Source organism: Giraffa tippelskirchi, chromosome 13 (genome assembly GCF_054371585.1).
Source record: "Giraffa tippelskirchi isolate mGirTip1 chromosome 13, T2T-mGirTip1v1.2.pri, whole genome shotgun sequence".
In the NCBI taxonomy this organism is placed as follows: Eukaryota; Metazoa; Chordata; class Mammalia; order Artiodactyla; family Giraffidae; genus Giraffa; species Giraffa tippelskirchi.
In genome coordinates, this window is record NC_137287.1 from 31,272,943 (window position 1) to 31,285,929 (window position 12,987).

The 12,987-nt window shown below is 48.0% G+C and overlaps 1 protein-coding gene across 1 annotated transcript in view; it reads left to right on the forward strand.

Moving 5' to 3' along the window:
- The window catches only part of APOLTP (apolipoprotein lipid transfer particle homolog), a 168,901-nt gene that overhangs the window by 81,551 nt on the left and 74,363 nt on the right, over positions 1 to 12,987 (forward strand). Inside the window, exons 34-38 of the mRNA XM_081560372.1 lie at positions 2,828 to 2,965; positions 3,061 to 3,180; positions 4,289 to 4,381; positions 8,894 to 9,111; positions 10,984 to 11,177. Coding sequence (XP_081416498.1) covers positions 2,828 to 2,965; positions 3,061 to 3,180; positions 4,289 to 4,381; positions 8,894 to 9,111; positions 10,984 to 11,177 — 763 coding nt within the window. The remainder of the gene's footprint in view (positions 1 to 2,827; positions 2,966 to 3,060; positions 3,181 to 4,288; positions 4,382 to 8,893; positions 9,112 to 10,983; positions 11,178 to 12,987) is intronic.

A 12,987-nucleotide genomic window follows, 5' to 3' on the forward strand; every position in this document is an offset into this window, starting at 1 on the left:
CTCCTCTGTCCTTCACTGTCTCCTGGAGTTTGCTCAAACTCATGTCTGTTGAGTCAGTGATGCCATCCAACCATCTCATCCTCTGTCGTCCCCTGCTCCTTTTGCCTTCAGTCTTTCCCAGCATTAGGATCTTTTTTAGTGAGTCAGCTTTTTGCATCAGGTGGCCACAGTATTGGAGTTTCAGCTGCAGCATCAGTCCTTCCAAGATTATACTTGGGTGCAATCTTGAGTACTTACAACATGGCTATGGGCCCTCATCCAAGTCTCCTTCCTGACCCCTCTAGGAAAAGATGCTCCAGGAGATGACCCCATTCTCCAGCAAGCATGTATTGAGCACCTGCTGTGTGCTGGGCCCTGGAGAAGGAAGACAGTGGTGGTTTCTCCCTTAGGGATATCCTTAGGTCTGGGGCTGAAGCTGGGCCAGCTGCTATACATGGAGAGAGACCTGTGTTTCTGGGGCCTCACTTCCCTGCCTGTCAAACTGGGCTGTGAGCAGCCCCCAGGTTTGGGAGTTGAAGTCCTTGGAGGTCCTGAGGGGAAACCATGGGCGGGAGGACGACCCAGAACACCTGCGCAAATGTTTCCCGGTGGTGTGTCCTGTTTTTTAAACCGGAGATTGCAAAATGGCAAATGGGCCAAATCCAGACTGCAGATGTGTTTTGTTTGGCCTGCTTAGCATTTAAATTAAAGAAAAAAAGTGTCAACATTTAAATCAGAAGATTTGGAATAAAACCCAGATCTCTGCTTCTAATTATAAAAAATTGGAAGATCTGACCCACTGGGCCTAAAACCCCACTTGACACCACCAGGCTAGAACCATGGAGATGGGGATCCTTTAATCTAGTTTAATTTGACTGTTCTTTCTAAAGCCCTGTGTGCTCGATCGTGTCCAACTCTTTGCGGCCCCATGAACCGTACCCCACTATGCTCCTCTGTCCATGGGATTTTCCACGCAAGAATATTGGAGTGGGTTGCCATTTCCTCCAGGGTTTTAAAACCCTATTTTTGTTTAATGACACACATTTTTGCTTCTCATGGACGTTTGTTTATTCCTCCTCCATCGTGGCTCTGAAATAAAGCTGTGTATTCTTTTAGAGACGTTCACCAATGATAAGATTCTAATGGCAAGACATTTTTTAACTTCTCAGTCAGCACAGGTGGGAAAAGATGGCAACCTGCTGCTTGTACTTAGCATGTGGCAGAAGCAAAATGGTTGTTGAGTGAATAAATGATTAACTCTGTGTATGTATTTCCTGTTGCTGCTATAATAAATTGCCACAAACTTAGTGGCTTCAGTTCAGTCTCTCAGTCGTTGTCCAACTCTATGCAACCCTATGAATCACAGCACGCCAGGCCTCCCTGTCCATCACCAACTCCTGCAGTTTACCCAAACTCACGTCCATCGAGTCGGTGATGCCATCCAGCCATCTCATCCTCTGTCGTCCCCTTCTCCTGCCCCTAATCCTTCCCAGCATCAGGGTCTTTTCCGATGAGTAAGCTCTTCACATGAGGTGGCCAAAGTATTGGAGTTTCAGCTTCAACATCAGTCCTTCCAATGAATACCCAGGACTGATCTCCAAGTTTATCTTATGTTTCTTGAGATCTGAAATAAAAAATGGGTTCCACTTGGCTGAAATCAAGGTGTTTCCAGGATTGCATTCTTTCTAGAAGCTCCAGGGGAGAATCCATTTTTTTTTTTTTTTCGCTTTTTCTGGCTTCTAAAAACCCCCCATGTGTCTTGATTCATGGTTCCTTTCTCTGTTTTCAAAGCTAGCAGAGTAGCATCTCAGAGAAGGCAATGGCACCCCACTCCAGAACTCTTGCCTGGAAAATCCCATGGATGGAGGAGCCTGGTAGGCTGCAGTCCATGGGGTCGCGAAGAGTCGGACATGACTGAGAGACTTCACCTTTCACTTTTCACTTTCATGCGTTGGAGAAGGAAATGGTAACCCACTCCAGTGTTCTTGCCTGGAGAATCCCAGGGACAGGGGAGCCGGGTGGGCTGCCGTCTATGGGGTCACACAGAGTCGGACACGACTGAAGCGACTCAGCAGCAGCAGCAGAGTAGCATCTTCCTCTCTCTGACTGTGACCTTCTTGCCTCCCTCTTATATGAATCCTTGAGGCTTCCCGGGCAGTCCAGTGGTTAAGTCTCCATGTTTTCACTTCAGGGGGCGCAAGTTTAATACCTGGTCAGGGAACTAAGATCTTACATGCTGTTTGACCGAAAAAAAAAAAAGCCCAACACAAACCAAAAAAGCCTTGTGATTAGCTCATTGGATAATCCAGGATAATCTGCCCATCTCAAGATCCTTAATTGTAAAATTTCTTTTGCCCTATAAGGTAACAGATTCCCAGAGTTCAGGGTTGAGGACATGGACATTTTGGGGAAGGTGGGTATTTTTCTGCCTGCCACACTGTGAATTAAACATTCTTCCATTTAACATGGCATTGCCCTTGGGATTTCAGGCTATAACTACAGCTAGTGACTCTGCATTCGTCTAGGTATTTGTTGAGCACCTGCTGTGCACCGGGTGCCATGCTGAGTGTTACAAATGCAGCAGTGACTAGAACAGTCATTCCTTGTGAATGAGACACAGGCCCTCAAGCCTACCCCGTGAACCCTACCTGTGCGTGCTGGAGTTTACCACACATCAAAGACCTCCCTGTGCACCTGCCCCCCTTTCTTTCCTCTGAGTGGCGCAGTGTAGACTGTGCTTTCATCCATCAATCTTGGCACCACTTTGATTGCTGGGTTCCAAGGGTGGCCTCTGCAGGCACTCAGAAATGGGGAGTCCCCTCTCTCAGGGACATTGGTTCTTGTACAGGCTAAGAACAGAGGTGTCGAGGCCACTCTGAAAGTCAACCAGAAAGTCTTGCTGCACTTGAAGGCTCTGCACCACAACAGATCTCGGCACGGTGAAATCTGGCATAACCTGGCCCTGGATGTGGTTCACTTCTTCCAGGTACCCATCCCTGGGCTGGGCAAATGCTGGTTGGTGACCTCCAGGCAGAGCTTGACTATTGGTGAGAGTAAAAGGTACTGTCTATTCTTTCCTAGCTGAAGTTTCCCCAAGCCCTGAATGTGGACGGGGACATTGTCTTCAGACAGAGTCACGAGGGAGCATTTGACTGTGGTGTGGATGCACGAGCTACCATTAACCGCAACATCACATCCCAGGTCAGAAGACTGAGTTCTGCCTCTTAGCTGGGGGAGGAGGGGATTTAATGTTAGCATGTGGGTGTCCTGTATGGGAGGTGGCAGGGTGGCCCTGGCAAGCTGATAACACAGGCTTTATTTCAGCAGCGTGCATATGATGAATCAGGGTGCACCACTGTGATAAAAGTTTGCTTTACTGTGAAAGTTTATTCTGCAGTCATGTCACAGTTCAGTGTGGGTCTACTCCACACAGTCACTCAGGGACCCAGGCTCCCACCACTCTGTGGCTCTGCCCCAGCTGGCTAGATGAGGAGAAAGAGGGTGAGAATTTTGCAGGACGTTTTTGTTGGTCAGGTGCATAAGTAATTCCACTGATGGGAACTCATCACTTGACCCCCACCCAGCTGCAAGGGAGGCTGGGAAATGTAGTTTTAGCCATGTGTCCTAAAGGGAAAGGAAGTGCATTTTGGTGCATATATAGCAGCCACTGTGGGTATGTTCATTAATTCACCATATATAGATAGTGTCTCTGCTGCATGCCAGGCTCTGTGCGATGTATTGGGACTGCACAGATGACTGTGTTTTCTGTTCCTATCTCCAAAGAGCTTTCAAGTTCGAATCCCAGCTCCACTGTCAACTTGCTGGGTGACCTTGGGTATATTATTCAATCTCACTGAGCATCAGTTTTTCCTCCTGTGAAGAAGGATAGTAATACCAGCCTATGAGAGCAGGGGTGATGATTGAATAAGATGATGATTGTAAAACCAGCTTCCCAGTGCCTGGTTCATAGTCAGGGTCAAATAAATGGCAGCCGTGAACACGGGAGGCATGAGCAGACACCGTGGCAGGGGGAGGATGGAGTCTGCGGTCTGAGAGCTGTCCTCTCAGCCCCGTGTCTGGGGCCTCACTTCTCAGGCTTCCAAGTAAGGCAGTCTCCGTAAGATTTAGGCTGAGAACCATCCTTCCAGGATGGTGGCTTCAGGCATCTGCTATGGGGCCTGGGTTTGGGACAACTCTGGGATGACCTGTCCCTCCTCGGTATCCAGCCAGCCACCTTCTTGGGTTCTGCAGCTCACTCCTTTGCTCCCTCTGACCCCCTCACCCCTTCTCCACTTCCCCCTCCCAACAGGTCTCGGTCCAGCTGAATGGATCTGATTCCCACTTGGTGGTTTCCTTCCAGCTCAGACGTCCCCATGGACCCGCATTTCCTCCAGACTTGCAGGTACAGATGGTGGTCCCTTCGGGATGACCTCAGTTACCTGCCAAGCATTGCCTTCGAGCAGCCAGCTTGCTGGGAGCTAGGGCGGAAGGAAGGGAGGCTGGAGGGGCGGTGGAGAGGGGGGAGCAGGGGGAGGGCCACACCACGATGCTAAGCTTAGCCAGACAGCCCCTCCAGAATCAAGAACAGATGGGAAGGAGATTTCCAAATCCGTCATTTGGAAGTGATTGTCCAGACAAGAAGGGTTTTCAGCCCCCTGGAGGGTGAAAGGATCACATTTCACCCTTGAAAATGGAGAGAGGCAGAATTGTCCTCGAAACCCTGTCCTGTAGTTGGATATGGAAGAAGCTGTATGAGCCTTCAGAATGGCTTTTTAGATCCCAGAGTATTTTGCCCAGTGTGGGGTAGAAACGCTGTAGGGTTTCATTCTGCAGGGAAAGGAGGAGGCAGGGAAAGGAGTCCAGGTGGGAGAGCTGTGCTCTGCTCCCCCCAGGCCGGCTCCGTAGAAAGCCCCCCACCTTGGTTGCTTTGAGAGTATGCCGTGTGCACCGGAATTAGGCTGCCGGCTGGGGAGATGGAGGTGTAGATGGGTAACCCCCACTGGGATGAGGACCAGAATTCGATAGCAATTTTTAAATGCCTGCTGAGGCCTTCGTCCTGTGCCTGTGGGTTTTGACAACTCGAGGGGAGCCCGAGAAGGGCTCTGAAGAATGGAAGCTGATCACTCTCAGAAGCGTGTTTTCTCATGTGTTGGTATCTCTGAAATCAGGATGGGTCTTCAGACCCATACTGGTTCATTGTCTCATCAGCAGCCTTTTCGCGTTCGAGATGTATAAAATCATGGTACCTGTCAGATTGGAAAATGTGCCATCACTGAAGTCAGTTATAATGGGAGCTGATGTCCCTTGAATGTTTGTCGTGCACCAGGCTCTGGTCTCAGCCCTTGATGTGGATCATCTCTCGGATGCCTCATGGTGCTGCTGTTTCGGCATTTTGCAGATGAGACTCTGAGGCACAGGGATGAGATGTGACCTGTACAAGGTCATGGAGCCCATAAATGGAGGGTCTTGCATAGGCACCCAGGCAGTCTGGATGTGGAGCACAGTGTGTCCTCAGCACTCATGAAGAGGGGGGAGGGGTCCTGTTGGAACCCTGGGTGCTGGGTCACTTAATGGATTCAAGATTTATTATTACTTTTTAAAAAAATTAGAGTATAGTTGATTTACAATGTTGTGTTAGTTTTAGATGTACAGTGAAGTGATTTAGTTATACATATGGGTTGGGAAGATCCCCTGGAGAAGGGAATAGCTACCCACTCCAGTATTCTGGCCTGGAGAATTCCATGGACTGTATAGTCCATGGGGTCGCAAAGAGTTGGACATGAATGAGTGACTTTCACTTCATATATATATATATCTCCACTCTTTTTTTAATGTTCTTTTCCCATATAGGCCATTAAGAGTATTGAGTATATTATTACTTTTTAAAACAGCAGGAGCCTTTGCTCCCTTTATTTCTGTGTTTGAATGAGGGCTGAGCCTGGGGGACAGGAACCCAGCCTTCTCAAACCCATCCCCCCCAAAATATCAGGTATCTCTTCACTGATGTTTCTCAACCTAATTTTCATTACTGGATCCCCGACCAAGGAGGCTTGTTAGACACTTTTTCCCTAATCGTCCCCTCTATGAAAATTTAAGTCCACACATGTCCTGTATTTCTGTTACGTGCAGATGCATATCTGTGCCTTGTATAAGAACTTATTTTTTTTTAACCACTCCCCCACAAGAACCAATTATGCATTTAGAGCGATATTGCCCCTGTTGAGAATGCATGCTCCACAAGACCTCTCAGGCCCACAGAGTCAATCAGAGAAGACACGGTGTACCCTGGAAGTTACCAGCCTCAGCTGCACATTAGAAGCAGGTGGGGGCAGTTTTATTAATAGAACATTCCTGGACTGCAGCCTGGAGATGCTGAGTTGATTGGTTAGGGCATCCTAGGCATTCTTTTAAAAAATTAATAAATCTCATTTTTTAGGTCAGTTTTAGGTTTATAGGAAAATTGAACAGAAAGTGTGGAGAGTTCTCGTAGACCCCTGTTCTCCACAATACACGGTTTTCCCACTTACTAACATCTTGTGGGATTTCCCTGGTGGTCCAGTGGTAGATTGTGCTTCCACTGCTGTGGGATGCCGGTTCAATCCCTGGTCCGGGACTGAGATCCTGCATGCTGCACGGCTTGGCCAAAATAAAAAATAAATAGATAAAAGGAGAATGTTTAAAAAACAAGCCAAACATCTTGCATTAGTGTGGTACATTTGTTAAAATGGAGGGACCAATATTAATTCATTATGAACTAAAGTCCATCATTTACTTTAAGGTTCTTTCTTTGTGCCATACATTCTGTGGGTTTTGCCAAGTGCATAATGTCATAAATCAGCTTTTACTGTATCATACACAGTAGTTTCACTGTCCTAAAGATCCTTTGCGATCCCTCTGTTCCTCCTTCCCTCTCTCTTACCCTCTGGCCACCAGTGACCATTTTCTGTATTTTTAGTTTTAGGTCCCCCCCACCCCCTGAACATCATACAGTTGGAATCATTCAGTTTGTAGCCTTGAACTGAAAGATTGGCTTGTTTCATTTAGAATGTGCTGTTACAATTCCGTTGTGTCTTTTCATGGCTTAATAGCTCATTTCGTTTTATCACTGAATACTGTTGCATTGCATGGGATACACTACTGGCTATCCATTCAAGTAGCAAGGGGCCAGGCATACTTGTAAAAGCTCCCCATGTGATTGTAATGTGCAGACTGGGCCGGGCCAATTTCTACCCTGTAGTGGGGGAACCGAGGCCCAGATCAGGAAGTGGGCTTCATATCCTACAGAGCTGGTGGAAAAGTGGGCCTCGCTGCTCACACCCTGCTCCTCCCCCCATCACCCTGGGGGGCCTGGCCAGGCCTTTGCTCCAACCTCACACCAGGTGTGAAAGTGAAGTCGCTCAGTCATGTTCAACTCTTTGCGACCCCATGGACTATAGCCTGCACCAGGCTCTTCTGTCCATGGGATTTTCCAGGCAAGAATACTGGAGTGGGTTGCAATTTCCTTCTCTAGGGGATCTTCCCAACCCAGGGATCGAACCCAGATCTCCTGCCTTGCAGGCAGACGCTTTACCCTCTGAGCCACCAGGGAACTCACCCCAAGTGTGGCCCCTCCTTATGCACCAGGCACTCTCCCCTTTGACCTCCAGAGCTTCTAGGTGTTCTCTGGGCCCCAAGGGGCACTGTGGAGCATACTTTTCTGTAACTGAGTTGCCCAGGGGTCTTCTGCTCCCCCCAGCAGCCCTCTTTCAGGCACAAGCATGAGTTTTAGAGCTAGGCAGGCCCAGGTTGAATATGTGAGTCTCTGAGCCTCAGTTTCTCCATTTGTAAGACAGAAATCCCATCTCATAGGTAGTGGGAAGGACAAGGTGATCCTCTGTTCCTGGGCAAGGAGCTGGGATCAGGGAAGGCTTCCCCCTGTTCTTCCCTCTGTCTTATTTCTCTTCCTGAGTGTTTGCTGTTCACTGTGTTTGGTGATGCTCAGTGATGGTGTGACTTGGGAAGGCTTCCTGGAAGAAGAGGCCTTCCTGCATACCCAGCTACCACAGACCCTTCCTGTCTCTCCTCTGCTTTTTATTATAGGATATTTTATAAAAATAAAAAGGAGGGGTTCCCCTGGTGGCTCAGATGGTAAAGCATCTGCCTGCAATGCAGGCAGAGCCAGGTTCAATCCCTGAGTTAAGATCTTCTGGAGAAGGGAATAGCTACCCACTCCAGTATTCTTTGGAGAAGGCGATGGCACCCCACTCCAGTACTCTTGCCTGGAAAATCCCATGGACGGAGGAGCCTGGTAGGCTGCAGTCCATGGGGTCGCGAAGAGTCGGACACCACTGAGCGACTTCACTTTCACTTTTCACTTTCATGCATTGGAGAAGGAAATGGCAACCCACTCCAGTGTTCTTGCCTGGAGAATCCCAGGGACGGGGGAGTCTGGTGGGCTGCTGTCTATGGGGTCTCACAGAGTCGGACACGACTGAAGCGACTTAGCAGCAGCAGCAGCAGCAGCCAATATTCTTGCTTGGAGAATCCCATGGACAGTGGAAGCTGGCAGACTACAGTCCATAGGGTCACAAAGAGTCGGACACGACTGAGTGACTAACACTTTCACTTTTACTGTTTTATAAAAGTATGTATGTATTTGTCATGTGGCTGTGTTGGGTCTTAGCTATAACATGCGGTGTCTTCCTTGTGTCATGGGAGATCTTTCATTGTGTCACGTGGATCCTCTACTTGAGCCACAAGGGCTCAGTAGTTGTGGCTCGCATGCTAAGTTGCTCTGTGGCTTGTAGGATCTTAGTTCCCCAATCAGGGATTGAACCCATGTCCCCTGCATTGCAAGGTGGAGTCTTAACTACTGGACCATCAGGGAAGAACCCCCAACACCCCTGCTTCTGAACTCTGTCCTCTTTCCCTGCAGGTGCAGGCAGCTGCCGGGTGCTACAGAGAGCGCAGCCTCAATGGCTCCCTGTCTGTGCACGTGTCTGGCGAGGAGCTGGTTCTGCTGGAGGCCAGTGCGAGCCAGGACAGCCGGAGGAACACCCGGGGCTGGGGTATGAGCATCCTCCTACACCAGGAGGTCCTCAGAGCCCCCAGGGCTGTTCAGCTGCAGCTCTCCAGCAAGGTCGCCCCAGCCAGGTGACCATCCCCAGGCAGCTTCAAGGAGGGAGGGGGCCTCTGAGGTTGAAGGGCTGAAGTCCTGGGAGATGGGAAATCATCACCCAGAAGTGCCCTCTGGGACCCTAGCTGAATGGGATGGGACCATCCGTGCCATTCTTGATTTTAAGGCTTGAGGGGGTAGAAGGGAGGAGGCATTCAATTTTCCACTTTGATCTATTTTCCTTTCTTTTTTAGTTATAACAGCATTCACAATTGTTGTTAAGTTGCTAAGTTATGTCTGATTCTTTTATGACCCAGTGAACTATAGCCCACCAAGCTCCTCTGTCCGTGGGATTTCCCAGGCAAGAATACTAGAGTGGGTTGCCATTTCCTCCTCCAGGGGATCTTCCTGGACCAGAGATTGAACCCGTGTCTCCTGCATTGGCAGGCAGGTTCTTTACTACCTAGCCACCTGGGAAGCCTTATTCCCAGTCTACAAAGGGTTTGAGGTAGATTATGAAAATGTATATTGTTCTAGGTCAACAATTGGCAAACTTTCAGGAAAGGACAGGATGGTAAATATTTTTGGATCTCCGGGCCACATGGTCTCTGTGGCAGGTACTCTGCTATTGTAGCACAAAAGCATCGTAGACAACATGTAAATCAATGCAAGTGGCCAAGTTCCTATAAAACTTTATTTAATATACAGGTGGGCTGGTTTTGGTCCATAGCTTGCCAGTTCTTATTCTGGGTTTCAAAAAAAAAATACATGAGGAAATTAGGGTGAAAGGAAGAAAAAATGGGAAGATGATCAAAGTGGCATCAGTAAATGAAATGCATGCCATTTTCTAGAGTGGGGCTGATGATTTGGCTCTGAGCTTCCTAGCAGCCAGTGCAAAATGAGAAATCAAACAATGGCATTATTTGTAAATAGTGCCTTTCCTTAGGGAAACACACACACACACTCTCACACCTGTGTGAGTGTGCACCAAGGAAAGCATGGCTGATTTTGTCCCTGGTCTTGATACTCCCTTGGAGAGCATCTCCCGTGGTGTCATATAAAGAACATAACATGTGGGACTTCCCTGGTGGTCCAGTGGTTAAGACTCTGCACTTCCAATGTAGGGGGCGTGGGTTCGATCCCTAGTCAGGAAACTAAGGTCTTAACATGCCTCGTGCATGCTAAGTCACTTTAGTCATGTCCGACTCTTTGCGACCCCATGGATTATAGCCCGCCAGGCTCCTCTGTCCATGGGATTCTCCAGGCAAGAATACTGGAGTGCATTGCCTTGCCCTCCTCCAGGGGTTCTTCCCTATTCAGGGATCGAACCTGTATCTCCTGCAACTCCTGCATTGGCAGTCAGATTCTTTACCACTAGTGCCACCTGGGAAGCCTTATGTGACTTGAGCCAAGAAAAGAAAAAAATCCAAACAAACAAAAAAAAACATGCGGACAATTGGCACCATGTCGCTGGCCCAGATTCTCCAGGAAGTTTAACAGCAGGCTTCCTGGGAATGTTTTGCCCCTTGTCCCTCACCATAATAACATAGACTGATAACTCATTAGCAATATCAGTTCAGCATCAGTAGTTGCACATTTTCTTCCACTTTACAGAAGACACTGAGGTTCAGGGAGGTTATGTCCTTGTGCAAGGCCATACAGTGAGTGGGCAGCAGCGCTGGGATTCAATCTCACATTTGACTGACCTCAAAGCCTGTGATCTGAGCCCTCTGTTACACTGCAGCCCTGTGGGCTAAGGGCCCAGTGAGGCAGTCCCGTGATGCGTCTGAAGTGTGGGGTTCAGGCACGCACTTCATATGGCCAGACTGGCTTATTTGAAGGGGAAAAACACCATTTGCTGCAGAGATAGCTGCTAACGTTTTCCACACCCCCATCACTTTCCTTCCTAGGATCTGGCTGTTTTCCAAAGCCCTGCTGGACCAGAACACAGTGCAGCTCTTCCTCAAGGCCTCCAAGGAGCAGAGGGGAGGTCGAGTCCTGACCCTGCGGAGCCAAGCCCAGCACACAGTGGCTGCCTGGGCAGCCCTGCCCCGACTTCTGACCCTCGTGGGGGTGCTGAAGCAGAAGGAGGTGCTCAGAGAGGGTGAGAGCCCAGGGAGCACTGTGGGATCGTGGGCAAGCACTCTCTGTGAATCCTCCTTGTAGATGAAGTCCTACACATATTCAAGTCCACAGATGCTCTGTTCTAGCATCTCACACACTCGTGATGCTCTTTGGTCAGCAATTAGTACCTTGGACTTCCCTGGTGGCCGAGCTGGTAAAGAATCCACCTGCCAGTGCAGGAGACTCCAGAAACGCAGGTTCGAACCCTGGGTCAGGAAGATCCCCTGGAGGAGGCAATGGCAACCCACTCCAGTATTCTTAGGGCTTCCCTGGTGGCTCAGAGGATAAAGAATTTGCCTGCAGTGCAAGAGACCTGAGTTTGATCCCTAGGTTGGGAAGATCCACTGGAGAAGGGAATGGCAACCCACTCCAGTATTCTTGCCTGGAGAACTCCACGGACAGATGTACTAGCAGACTGTAGTCCATGGAGTCACCAAAAAGTTGGACACGACTGAGCGAGTAACACTTTCAAAATAAATCTTCTGCTGTCTAAATACTAAACAGAGGGAGTAACTGGATGAGACACATGGGACCGAGTAATTTTCTTTTTGGAGGGTGGAGTACAAATAACTGGCTTTGTTGTGTTTTGAGATTAATCCATGTTGTCACAAGTAGCTAATGTCATTTCTCCATTGTAGTCCATTGTATGAATATCCCGTAATTTATTTGTACATCTTAACTTTTTTTTATTATTGTTATGCAACATATTTTTAAAATTGAAAGCCAAATTAAACAGACTTCCTTGTGCAGGACTTGTCAGAGCCTTAACGTGCTAATGGATATTGGAAATATCCAGGAGGGAGGGCTGAGTACAATGTTCCCTTCTAACACTTTTATTTTTTTGCCTGTGCTAGGTCTCTGGTGTGACAATTTGGCTCTTCATTTATGCCATATGGGCTCTCTAGTTGTAGGACACGGGCTTAGTTGCCCCTCAGCATGTGGGATCTTAATCCACCAGTTCAGTTCAGTTCATTTGCTCAGTCATGTCCAACTCTTTGTGATCCCATGGACTGCGGCCAGGCTTCCCTGTCCTTCACTATCTCCTGGAGCTTGCTCAAACTCATGTCCATTGAATTGGTGATGCCATCCAACCATCTCGTCATCTGTCACCCCCTTCTCCTCCTGCCCTCAATCTTTCCCAGCATCAGGGTCTTTTCCAATGAGTCAGTTCTTTGCATCAGGTGGCCAAAGTGTTGGAGCTTCAGCTTCAGCATCAGCCCTTCCAATAAATAGTTCACCAACCAGGGATCAAACCCACATCCCCTGCGTTGGAAGGCAGTTTCTTAACCCTGGACCGCCAGGGAAGTCCCTCTACCAATTTGTTTTTCTTCCAGTTTTATTGAAATATAATTGTCATGTAGCACAATATTAGTTTGTGTACAGCATTGTGATTTGACTTACGTACATTAGGAAATGATTATCACAGTAGGTTTAGTAAACATCCATCATTTCATTTAGACACACAATTAAAGAAACAGAAAATTTCTTATGTGAGAACTCTTAGGATTTATAGTCTTAATTTTCATATATGACATAGAGCAATGTTAATTATATTTATCATGCTGTATATTACATTCTTCTGTGGGAGGAAATGGCAACCCATTCCAGTATTCTTGCCTGGGAAATCCCATGGACAGTGAGCCTGGCAGACTGCAGTCCATGGGGTCTCAAAGAGTCAGACAGGACTCAATGACTGAGCATGCATATTATATTCCTAGTACCTATTTATCTTATAACTGGAAGTTTGTACCTTTTAAAAAATGTTTTATTGAAGTATAGTTGATTTACAA